Source organism: Triturus cristatus, chromosome 4_1 (genome assembly GCF_964204655.1).
Source record: "Triturus cristatus chromosome 4_1, aTriCri1.1, whole genome shotgun sequence".
NCBI lineage: Eukaryota > Metazoa > Chordata > Amphibia > Caudata > Salamandridae > Triturus > Triturus cristatus.
In genome coordinates this window covers 971223886-971236738 of record NC_140585.1, presented here as the reverse complement: position 1 = coordinate 971236738, position 12853 = coordinate 971223886, and the positions used below count along the sequence as shown (strand labels likewise).

The 12853-nt window shown below is 45.5% G+C and overlaps 1 protein-coding gene across 3 annotated transcripts in view; it reads left to right on the top strand.

The window, feature by feature from the left end:
- Positions 1 to 12853, top strand: part of TBC1D15 (TBC1 domain family member 15) — a 611295-nt gene that overhangs the window by 439864 nt on the left and 158578 nt on the right. For all 3 annotated transcript variants that reach the window (XM_085653851.1, XM_085653849.1, XM_085653850.1), the window contains one exon: positions 2901 to 3000. In XM_085653851.1, the coding sequence (XP_085509977.1) occupies positions 2901 to 3000 (100 nt within the window). The remainder of the gene's footprint in view (positions 1 to 2900; positions 3001 to 12853) is intronic.

Genomic DNA, 12853 nt, shown 5'->3' with positions numbered 1-12853 from the left:
TACTGACACATCCACTCACTCACCCACACAGCCGTATACACACTCACTCATAGAGCCCCTCACACAATCACTCTCTAACCCATACATCCCCTGACTCAGCCACTGACTCATCTATACAGGCAGTCGCACACCCTCCCACCAACACAGATACCCAGATAATCATACCTGTACTCAGACAACCAATCAGTCAGCAATACAGTCACTCATGTACCCACTCACACCCATGCAGACTGATACAGAAATTCACACAACTAGTCACTCACCCAAACATTCACTGAGACACCTAATCATTCACTTATACAGCCTGTCACTTACCCACTGAGTCGACAATACACCTTGGTAGATATATTTAACACTCATAAACTTTTTAAAAACACTCAGTCACCGGATGATGTAATCAATGTTTTCACTGACCATTCAATGGGATACTATGGTGTCGAAGCTGCAGTGCACAGGGGAGTCTCGAGACTGTATCCAGGCTTGACACCCAACGCTCACCCTCCATGGGCACATAGGTAGAGTAGTGCCGCCTTCCAGAGATGTATGGCCCCGCTTTATAATGTCGCTGTCATTGAGCCCTGATAGGGCTGGTCCACTCTGTTATATCACATGTGGCAACAGGTCTCAAGCGACTCCCCTACCACTACTTTGATTAAGTTGTCCTCATTTAGTTGTACCCTATGTCCACAGTTTGGCCTAGGATATACCATGTCTGAAATGCCTAAAGACTGGTCAATGGTAAGACTCTCGGGCATTGTTACGCCCTCTATAAAGACACTGTCCCGAGTCTTCTCTCAGTATCCTGTTCAATAACTCATTTGTTTATACAGTACTGTACTGGATATCGCAGCACTTGAAAGTAACTATACAAGGTATCTCTGCATTGTTCATGTGGTATGATTAAAATGAGAAAATGTCAATAAGAAAAGATTTTTTTAAAAAATCAATGCTGTCACTGACCATCATGGGTGATGATATATGCAAGGTCATAAGTAGTGCATTGCATGGGCGCGAGTTATAGTTGGCTCACCTAACTATAACTGTTGAATTTCATTGGTTTTGTAGGAGTGAAATCTGAGCCTAATTAGAACGTCCCTGCAAACTTTTTCAGTGAATATATATATATATATTTATCTATGTGTATGTTTGTATATATATATTCAGTTATAAAACCATAGGTTTCACACACGTTATAGTTAGCTGGACATTTCACTCGTAAAAAACCATTGAAATTCCACCGTTATAGTTAGTTCAGATAACTATAACTCGCGCGCCCGCAATCCACTGCTGATGACGTCACATATTACATCACTCATGACATGGTCAGTGATATCACTCATGACATCATCCTTGTGATAGAGTGGCGGTCGCGTGAGTTATAGTTATCTGAACTAACTATAACGGGGGAATTTCAATGGTTTTTACGAGTGAAATGTCCAGCTAACTATAACATGTGTGAAACATATGGTTTTTTAAGTGAATTTGCAAGGTTTTTTAAATGCTAATTTATGTATGTATTATTATATTTTTATATATTTATTTTACAATAAACTACCTATGTATATAGTTGTAGATTGACTCTATCCTGTAATATGGAATGGCTCGTTTAAAATGTTTTTGTTTTTTTTAAGGGCTTTTCACCGTGCGCGCACCCCGTGATTTTTTGAAAAAAAAAAGTTTTTTTCACCCTGCGGGGTCCTTCAGGGACCCCCTGACAAATGCTAGGGGGTCAGGAACTCTCTACCCTGCCCTCTTTTCACGTTCTCCACCTTTATTTTTCACTGTCACACACAAAATGGCGGCCGACACTTCCTGATTTCGACTGATTCGAATGTTGACTGACATGTAACCACCAATCAGAATTACGCTCGCGCACGTTATGGTGCGCGCTTATAGATATTTATGTACTTTTAACTGCAATTTTCTCAGGAACTACTGAACATATTGACACCATATATGCAAAAGGCACATGCCTGACCTGAGGACTACCTCTTTGCCAAATTTCAAGTAATTCTGTTCAGCCGTTCGGGCTGTACCTTCGACTAAAGGTCCTATGGGAAAATGCATGGGGAAAACGTGTTTTGGGACCCCCCTTTTTTCTCAGCCCCCGCTTGACGAATCACCCCGAGACTTTCATGGTAGGAGCTGAGCGGAGCGCCCCATTAGTTTTAAAAATTTTGCGAGGATTCGTCAACCGGCGCCAAAGTTATTCAAAATAGAATTTTCAGATTTCCTATGGGAACTCGGTCCTAACTATAACTATCTACTGGCGACCGCCAGTAGATAATATGTGTGTGTATATATATATATATATCCATGTATGTATGTATATTTTATGTATGTATGTATATTTTTGGGTGGATGGATGTATAACTAGCTGTGCCAAAATTATATTTGGTAAGTAACATCAATATGCTTTTACAATGTTATGTTTAAATGTTATTTTTGAATTATTTCATGTGCTATACTAAAAAATAAGGTAATCTTTTTTGCCATAGTTAATTTCTTCGTGTTTGACCTTTGTACTTACCTGCATCAATGGATTACCGTGACTAGATGGGATTGTTAGCTAAGGAAAACAATCACTTAACATTTTTCTGCAATATTAAGTTGCATATAAATATTGTTCATTCTGCAACATGGTGTGGCTAGCGCCACTGAAGAAGTTTTGTAACAGACCATCTTGTGTAACTGGCATGAATTGAGAAGGATCACAAGTTAATGTGTGTGGCAGCATTCATTATTTAAAACTGTTATTATCTGTCCACCGTTCTGTAACTTAATGTTAGCATTTTGCTAATTTGTGTCATGGTTGTGTAATTTATAGATGGCAGTTTATCATTTTACAATGTGTAATGCAATTTTGAAATTGTCTAACTTGTGTCCACTTTCCCTTACAGCATCAGAATTTTGAGGAACAAATGCAGGGTTTGAAGATGCAGCTTATCCAACTGAGCACTTTGCTTCGATTACTGGACAGTGCATTTTGCAGTTATCTTGGTATGTGCTCCATCTTTAGAGATTGTTTTGAGTTCAGTAGTCTAGTAATTCAAATATGAGTGAAATTAGTTTTTTTATGACATGCTAAGCTAGTTTAATTTCCGAAGTCGCCACACTGCTGAAACCCAAGACTGCAACACTGATGTGAGGCTTTTGAGGCCAGAACTCTAATTTGCCAAAATGTAAAATAATGTGCCCTTTCTTCCTTTCTAACCACCAAATACATTTGGGTCAGACCATTGATCCCTGTGGACATACCTGTGGGAAGCATCTGCACCCCCAATGACAACATCTAGGACTCACCCGCTGCCCTGACCTCGCCATGCTGCTTTCAATGACAGTTGGGTCTATAGCGACCTATAGACTCTAGAGCCTGCAGGTGGAGAGCACCCTTTCACCGACTCAATCAGTAGAGCTTGGAGCCTGGTGTAGGAGGCTGACTTAGTATATGGTGCATACTTAAAGGAGTGATGCATCCTGCACTAATCCAGGCAACCCTTATGGTGATTTTAGCGGTCTTTGATAACCTTGGGCTCTCAAAGTGGTAGCTTTGGAGTGCAGCCTTCATGCTTATTTTGAAGGAGTGTAAAGCAGCTTGTTTGCCACGTTTAATCAGTAGTGTAGATTAGATGAAAAAGAACCACAGAGTTTTTATAAAAAAAGAATCACTATCACATTGGTATATCTCCTAGCCGGTGATAACAGTACACATGAAAATACTTCAAAGAAATCAGGTAAGGAGCACTAGTATACACTGGTCTCCAGGAGAAGACCAAACAATATGCTAAAGGAGTGGAATGCGAACTGCAAAGAAGAATAGGACTTGGACTAAAGGACTCAGGAGCTGGTAGAACTAGGACCCACCCAAGGTAAGTACCCAGGAATCCCACAGAGGCTGTGTGTAGAGTGGAAACACAGCCGCATGCCCAATGGAAGTCAGTGGAGAAGTAGCAGTTGTAGTTTTGAAGAAAGAGGTCCCTGAAGAAACCCTTCGGAGGATGGAAGGTTAGAGAGCCACCCCACCCGTGGATGCCCCAGGAACCAGTTTACCTGGACCAGGGAAATCAGGTGCATAGGGGTGAAGTGATGTTGGAACCTCCCGTAGATGACAATGGAAGACTTAGGAAGAAAGGTCTCTGGAGAAGTCTCTGAAGATGTCCGGTGGAATCCATGGGTGGATTCTTGAAGAGGAGAACCTGCAAGCAGAGGGGACAGAATCTATGCCACTCGGAAGTGACCCAGAGGCATGGAAGCACAATGCCCACCCTAGGCAGGGAGCTCAGGAGATTTGATGAGGACCTTGTTGCTGCAGCTGTGGGGACCAGGTGACACTGAGGAAGACCAGTAGCAGCACACGAGCTGTCCCACGTCGTAAGTCGGTGTCTAGGTGGGCGGTGTGCGGCGCGGGCACCAACAAGCCTTGGTTGCTGCACCTGGTGAGGAAGACAAGATGCAATCGTTGGGACCAGCAAGGTCTAAGGGACTCACCAAGTGCAGGAGAGTCAGAGCAGACCCTGAGCAAGCAGGGGAGCCCACCAAAGCAGGAGAAGACCCTAAGAGGGTCCACAAGCCAAAGGCACAGGATTCGTCAGAGGACCTCAGACAGCTCACCAAAGATAGAGACCCACAGGGATGCAGTGAGGACGCTGATCTTCGAGGGATGAGGTGCTGAAGCTTCTTGTAGCTCGACGATCTCTGGAGTGCAGAGCCAACAAGCCTTGGCAACGGCAAGTCAACTGGGGGAGGGTGAGAGGGGGGCGGCACAGGGGTTTGGTCCCAGCATCTCCGATGAGGAATACTGTCCTCCAAATTGCAGGGAAGACAGGTCAGGCCTTTGTAGAGCTACAGAACCATCACCTGTGTTGCCTCGCTAAGTCTATAGGACGACAGGAGCAGCAGACCAGTCAGCTTTGTTGTGGTGCCTGCAGATGTAGGATAGTGACTCCTTCACTCCAAGGGAGATTTCTGTGGATGTCCTTGATGCCCACAGGTCTTCTGCAGAACCTGAGAGAAGCACAGACAAGGCAGAAGACTTGCAAAACACACAAGACCAGGAGCAGCAGGAGTCTTCTTTGATGCAGTCTCGGTTCCAGTTGAAGTCCTATGAAGTTAAGATATACATGTGAGTCCTGTGTTCCTTCTTTCCGAGCTCAAATGCCGATGTCATCACTTTAAAATGTACTGAACTTCATATGATCGGCATTTGAGCACAAAACCATTGAACTTGTTTAGCCTTGAGAAAGCCCTGGCATTATCTGCCACAAAGGGCGAAACACGTGTCGGCTTTCCTTTCAATTTTCAAATAAAAACTTTTTTATACTCCAACTAAGTGTGGAATGGACTAACTGAACGGTGAATGAACACAAAAAATGAAAACATCTGTTTTCCCAATACATTGGGATCACCATAGTACGTCATAAGGATTAACCCTTGGCTTACTAATTATTTGCTCGGAAAGAAGGAACACAGGACTCGCATATATATCTTAACTTGTTATTATAAAGCTGGAATGGTCCAGAGCTTTGAGTCAAGTTCCTTTGATATCTTAGGAATGAATATCTAGACCCAGGATCCCTGGACCTGCTGCCTTTTTGGAAGTCCAATGAAGTCCAAGTGTCCATACGGTCGAAGAGTGTTTTGGTTTCAGAGGTGAGTCTTGTTCGACGAATCTGTGGACCCACCCACGGGGGGAGAATTGGGGTGACAACTAGGGGATCCCTCCCAGAAGAGGTGCTGGACAGAGGGGAGGATACTGCCCCGTCATTTGTCCAGTATCGTGCCAGAGCTGGAACAAGGGGTTCCTGAACTGACTCAAACCAGAGTATGAAAAGAAGGCACCAAATTTACCCTTCAATGAGGTCTGGTGGTGCTGGAAGCGCCCCACCCTAGCCCAATACACCAGGTCCTGACTGGGAGGAGGTCACACCTCCCTCCGACAGGAAATCTATTCTACCTTCCCCAGCTCGAGCTCCGCTCAGCAGCAGGAGGGCAGAACAGTGTCTGTGGTTGGCAGTAGCACTACCTTGCTAGAAGACCCTGAAAGGGTGTAACTGGGAGTACAGGGGGCCCCCAGTACATGGGATCATACCTACAACGCCAGAATCGGTGTTTGGTTATGATTCCAACATGTTTGATACCAAAAATGACCAGGTTTGGTGCAGCCATTATATAGTTAGACATCTAGTAATGACTGATGTCCACTATATATCTTTAAGTGGCTGACCACACTTACAAAGGCTTGAGAATCGACTCTGGGGTTTGTAGGGGTGTCCTGCTGATGCAGGTGCACCCTCACACTTATAACCAAGCACCCTGCCCTCAGGACTGAAGAGCCTATATGTTTTAAGTATAGTGACCTCAGATAAGAAAACGTATATCATACATGAGAGGTGCAAGCACCACCTCACACAAGCTGCAATTGCAGGACTGTAGTCTGAGTTTGTGTGGACTCCCATGGGTGGCACAATACATGCTGCAGCCCATGGGAGACCCCTGGTGTACCTATGCCCTGGGTACCTTAATACCATATACTAGAGACTTATAAGGGTAGACCAGTAGCCAATTGTGGAAGTACAAAAGTACTTACCAAAAACGAGTTTGGGAGAGAGAGCAAAGATGCTGGTGTCCTGTTAGGCAGAATCCCAGCAAACTACAGTCACAACACACTGACACCAGGCAAAAAGTGGGGGTACCCATGAAAGCAGATACTACTTTCGTACACCTTGCTCTTCTTTGCATCTTACTCAGCTTACCCGAAGGGATTTGGCAATCTTAATCAAGCCTGACAAACCCATTTGGCCATATGCTGTAACCGTAGATTCTGAGAATCATTACTTAATATTACATTGGGGCCCAAATATAAACTGTCCTTCTTGATTCCAAGAAGTGATAGTAAACTACATGTTCGAGGCATATGAGCTGCAGATCACACACTTAGGATAGTAGATCGCCATCTGGTGTTGGGCTCGGATGCTTGCAGGTTGTTGTCTTCGGAAGAAGTCTTTGGTCATGAGATAGGTGACTCCTCCCTTGGACGACAGTGTGCATGGGCATCAACTCCATCGGCAGATTGTTTTTTTCCGCCATTAGGTTCGGATGCAACTTTTCCGCTTCGGTTGGAAATATAAATTCCAAGCTTTTCGAAGCGAAAAACTTCACAACAAAACATCGAAACACCTTCATCCTCGACATCGATTACATCGGCTCGATTCCGGACGTCGATGCGGTCCGCTGTGCCTATCCACGCCGTGAGGCCTATGGCTCATGGAAAGGACGCCGTTCAAAAAATGCCCCCAGTGTGGAGCAAAATTTCCGCACAGTGACCACCACAAAGTCTGCAACCTGTGCCTATCACCGGAACACGACGAATCCAGCTGTCCAGCCTGTGCATCCTTTCGATCCAAAAAGACCATTCGGGATCGAAGGGCCTCGATGCCACATCATGGCACAGAGACCAGCTCCGGAAGCATAGGACATCTTTGATGAAGGCCCCGATGTCCCGGAAGAAGATTCCGAAGATCTGCAAATAATTTCCGAAGCAGATGACTCAGACGACCCCATCACTCCTGGGCAACGTGTGAGTACCACTGCCCCTGCCCCAACCCCACCAAAACCAAAGGCATTGGTCAAGACTTCGCCTGCTGGACCCAGTCGAGACCGAAAACATCCTTCAGAAGCCCCGCCTCCGGGCTCGGCTCTGAAGAAACATAAGCCTTCCGGTAGCTCGGGACCGAGCAAACCGCATGTCATTGTCCAATCGGCACCGAAGACAAAAGACCACTCGGCACTGAAATCGGCTCCGAAGCCCTCGGCCCCGAAAACACCAAGGCCAATAGACACACCGGCACCGAAGGTTCCCAAGCCCACAGATACACCTTTGGCTCCGAAAACCACATCGGCACCGAAACCATCGTCGGTACCGAAACCACCGGCTAAGGACTCTCATACGCCTCCTAAAGACGCTACCGATCAACCAAAACCTCGATCGGAACCGAAAAAATCTACTAGAAGCCTCTGGCAAAAGAGTAGCAGCACAAGCCGCTAATCACTGGCGAATTGCCAACACTCAAGCCCTACTAGCACGCTACAACAGGGCCCACTACGATCAATTAGAGACTCTTACAACATCTGCCAGACCAATACAAAACCCAGGCAAATTACCTCATTCAAGAGGGAAAGCTCATTTCAAATGCAGCAATTAAATGTGCACTTGACGCCGCAGACACCGCCTCTAGAGCAATTAACACAAGTGTGCTCCTTCGATGACATGCATGGCTACGCATCTCAGGCTTTAAGCCAGAGGTACAAACTACCATACTTAGTCAGCCATTCAATCAGGAACAGCTCTTTGGGCCAGCAGTAGACGCTGCCCTGGAAAAAATGAAAAAGGACAGAGACGGCTAAGTCCATGGGAGCATTCCAATCGCCCCAAGCACGTGGGTCCTTTCGGCGCTCCTTCTATAGAGGAGCCTCCAAAAATATTGGAACGGACACCTCCTCTACATTCAAAACCGCCACACACACACATCCCCCAGTAGAGGATATTTTAGAGGCGGATACAGAGGAAACCACAACAAGGGGCGAGGTCGAGGTAATAATAACACTCGCACCTCCCCTGCCACAAAACGGTGACTTTCCTCCACTCCCCCCAGACAATTCCACTCCGGTCGGGGGAAGACTAACACAGTTCCAACCTGTCTGGAACTCCATCACAACAGACAGGTGGGTAAGACAAATTACTCAGTATGGTTACTGCCTGGAACTCACAACTACCCCCCGCAAATACCACCCAAACAGCGTTCCATGTCACAAGGTCATCTTACAATCCTCAAACAAGAGGTTCTCTCATTGCTTTAAAAGCACGCAATAGAACCAGTTCCCTTAGAACATCAGGGTACAGGGGTATATTCACTCCTCTACTTCCTAATCCCCAAAAAGGACAGGACTCTAAGACCAATACTCGACCTCAGACCCTTAAATCTGTATATCAACTCAGATCATTTCCATATGTGCTCCCACTACTGCAACAAGACGATTTCCTTACCACACTAGATCTCAAGGATGCCTACTTCCACATTCCCATACATCCTGCCCACAGGAAGTATTTAAGGTTTGTGGTGGACGGAAAACACTACCAGTTTACAGTCCTCCCATTCGGGGTAACAACCGCACCCAGAGTATTCACAAAATGTCTAGCAGTAGTAGCAGCACATCTCAGACTGCAACAAATTCATGTCTTCCTGTATCTAGACGACTGGCTAATAAAAGCCAAGTCATTCAACAAGTGTGTCCTACACACTCGCCAAACTATCCAAATTTTACACAACTGGGGATTCACAATAAACTATCCCAAATCTCACCTCCAACCTGCTCACATACATCAGTATCTGGGAGCCACAATAAACACCTCCACAGCCCGAGCATATCCCAATCCAGCCAGGATAGCCAATATGCAAGCTCTTATCGCAAAATTCCAAATCCAACACTCTCTTCCAGCAAGAGTGTTCATGCAACTCATGATGGCGTCATACATCTTCATTGTGCCTTATGCAAGACTTCAAATGCGTCCCTTGCAAGAATGTCTAGCACGTCAGTGGAACCAGGCTCACGGACAACTTATGTATCTGGTGTTGGTGGACAGCCGCACACATCGCTCTCTCAAATGGTGGAACATAACAAACCTCTCCAAAGGGCGGCTGTTCCTAGAGCCTCTTCCACAGATAGTGCTGACAACGGACGCATCGCTCACAGGATGGGGAGCCCACCTCCCTCGGCCACACCACTCAGGGCAAATGGACCACTCAACAAAAAATGCTCCATATCAATTACCTGGAACTGCTAGCAGTGTTCCTAGCACTAAAATCACTCCAAATACATCTCCAAAACAAAACTGTCCTCATTCGGACAGACAACATGACAGCCATGTATTACATACAGAAACAAGGAGGCACACATTCTCTCCAGCTGTCCCAGCTCACATAGAACATTTGGAGATGGGCCATTCCCCAGAAAATATACCTACTTGCAGAACACCTTCCAGGGGTTAACAATCAGATAGCCGATCTGTTAAGTCGACAGACTCAACAAATCCACGAATGGGAACTACATCCCCAAGTTCTAATACCCTTTTTCCCACAATGGGGCCAACCAGACATAGATCTGTTCGCCACACACGAAAACGCAAAATGCCCAACCTTCGCCGCCAGGTTTCCCCACCCGGAGTCAAAGGGCAATGCAATATGGATGAACTGGTCAGGCAGATTTGCGTACGCTTTTCCGCCTCTCCCACTCATTCCATTAGTGGTACGCAAGCTCAGGCAACAGTCTCTCAAATTGATCTTAGTAGCTCCCACATGGGCACGCCAACCTTGGTTCCCAACACGACTGAAACTCTCGCTAGTGCCCCACCAAAAACTTCATCACTCCCCGTCCTTATTAACCCAGAACCATGGAGAAATCAGACACCCAGATCCAGGTCAACTGAACCTGGCAATCTGGCTCCTGAAATCCTAGAGTTTGGTTATCTCAACCTACCACCAGACTGCATGAATATTATAAGAGAAGCCAGATGACCTACCACTAGAGCCTGCTACGCTGCAAAATGGAAAAGATTTGCCATTTACTGCACTAACAATCATATAAACCCACTGGATCCATCCATCCAGGACATCATTTGCTACTTACTACATTTGCAAAGATGTAATTTGGCATACTCATCCATACGTCTCCACCTAGCAGCATTAGCAGCCTACTTACAAAATAGACAACACTTGTCACTCTTTAGAGTGCCTGCAATCAAATCCTTCATGGAAGGACTAAAAAGAATTATTCCTCCAAGATTACCACTCTCTCCAGTGTGGAATCTAAACATTGTTCTTACAAGGATCGACCCCCATTTGAACCTCTGCATAAATGCGAATTACAGTTCCTCACATGGAAAGTGGCTTTCCTTATCGCTATCACATCCCTCAGAAGGGTGAGTGAAATCCAGGCTTTAACCTTACAAGAACCATTCGTACAATTACACCGTAACAAAGTGGTTCTTGGAACAAACCCAAAATTCCTTCCAAAAGTCATATCTCCGTTCCATCTTAACCAATCAGTAGAGCTACCAGTGTTCTTCCCAAATCCCGACTCGGTAGCTGAAAGAGCTCTTCATACCTTAGACGTCAAAAGAGCCCTTCTGTACTACATTGACAGAACCAAATCATTCCGCAAAACAAAACTATTGTTCGTTGCTTTCTCACCACCACATAAAGGCAACCCCATTTCCAAATCTGGGATATCTAGGTGGATAGTTAAATGTATCCAAATATGCTACCACAAGGCTAAACGCACACTAACGGTTCCCCCTAGAGCGTATTCCACACGCAAAATAGGGGCTTCCATGGCATTCTTAGGAAACATTCCCCTAGAAGATATCTGTAAGGCAGCCACATGGTCTAAAACACACACCTTCGCTAAAAACTATTGTGTTGACGTGCAAGCAAAGCAACAAGCTTCTGTGGGTCAGGCTGTCCTTATTTATTTCAAACTGCTGCAACCGATACAGGTGACCACCGCTAGGGGAGATACTGCTATATAGTCAATCCTAAGTGTGTGATCTGCAGCTCATATGCCTCGAACGGAATATACTACTTACCAGTATGCATCTGTTCTTGGCATGTAGAGCTGCAGAGTCACACACGCCCACCCACCTCCCCGGGACCTGTATCTGTTCCAGCATCGTCTTACTTAGACAACACACATGGACATCTCTCTCTTTTCTACAAACTCCATCATTTCCCATATGGCGAAAAACAATCTGATGATGGAGTTGATGCCCATGCGCACTGTCGTCCAAGGGAGGAGTCACCTATCTCGCGACCAAAGACTTCTTCCGAAGACAACAACAACCTGCAAGCATCCGAGCCCAACACCAGATGGCGATCTACTATCCTAAGTGTGTGACTCTGCAGCTCTACATGCCAAGAACAGATGCATACTGGTAAGTAGCATATTCCTTACTTAGCTTCTTGTACAGTAATATGGGGTGGAGAGTTTTTTGTCGTGCTTGATTCCGATAGCTGCAGTACCATTGTGCGGCCTACAACAGCAACTGCAAAAACCCTGATGCATCCTATGTACATTTGGCGCATAAGGTATCCAAGTACAATGCTTCACATTTTACTTAGCAGCACAAGGTATGTCGTCACAATTTGTGTGATTCCTGGACAGAAGATGTCACACACTTAGCTAGAACTCTCTCTTCTCACTTACCAGTAAAACTATTGCATTCCATCCCTAATTCGATCACCTGCTGTCATACATGGCAGTTTCCCTCGATGGCACTATTGGATGCTGTATTCCGTGAGTAAATAAAATAAGCTAGCCAAGAGTGTGTCCCTAGCCCCAGGGTTATTTGAGAGGAATTTAAAGTATTCATTGAGGGAAAATGTATTGAAAAAACACTCTGGCGTACTCAAATCTATATAAAAACAGCATTGAAAACAGAGTGTGAAACCTAGAGCTCTGTCTTGCCACTACAGTAGGTACAGTGACACAACCATAACTTTTCTTCACTTAACATAAATATTCAGAAGAGGTGGAATGGGAGGTGCAGTACCTGGAAAAATAAGCTGTGGCAAGAAGTTACTGTGAGGGGAAGCCTTCAGGCTGGTTCTGGTCGAGCTTGGTTTGCAGTCCTTTGGCCTCAGGTGCCATTGTAGAAATGTGTACATGCATTGGCGAGAGCGTATAGGTTACAGATGATATTCCACTCAGATTCTCCACCTTCTGTTCTACTCTATACTCCACCAGTTCCATGCCTTCTGGAAGCCCCATCCTCAACCTTATAGAGGGTGTGGGGCTGGCA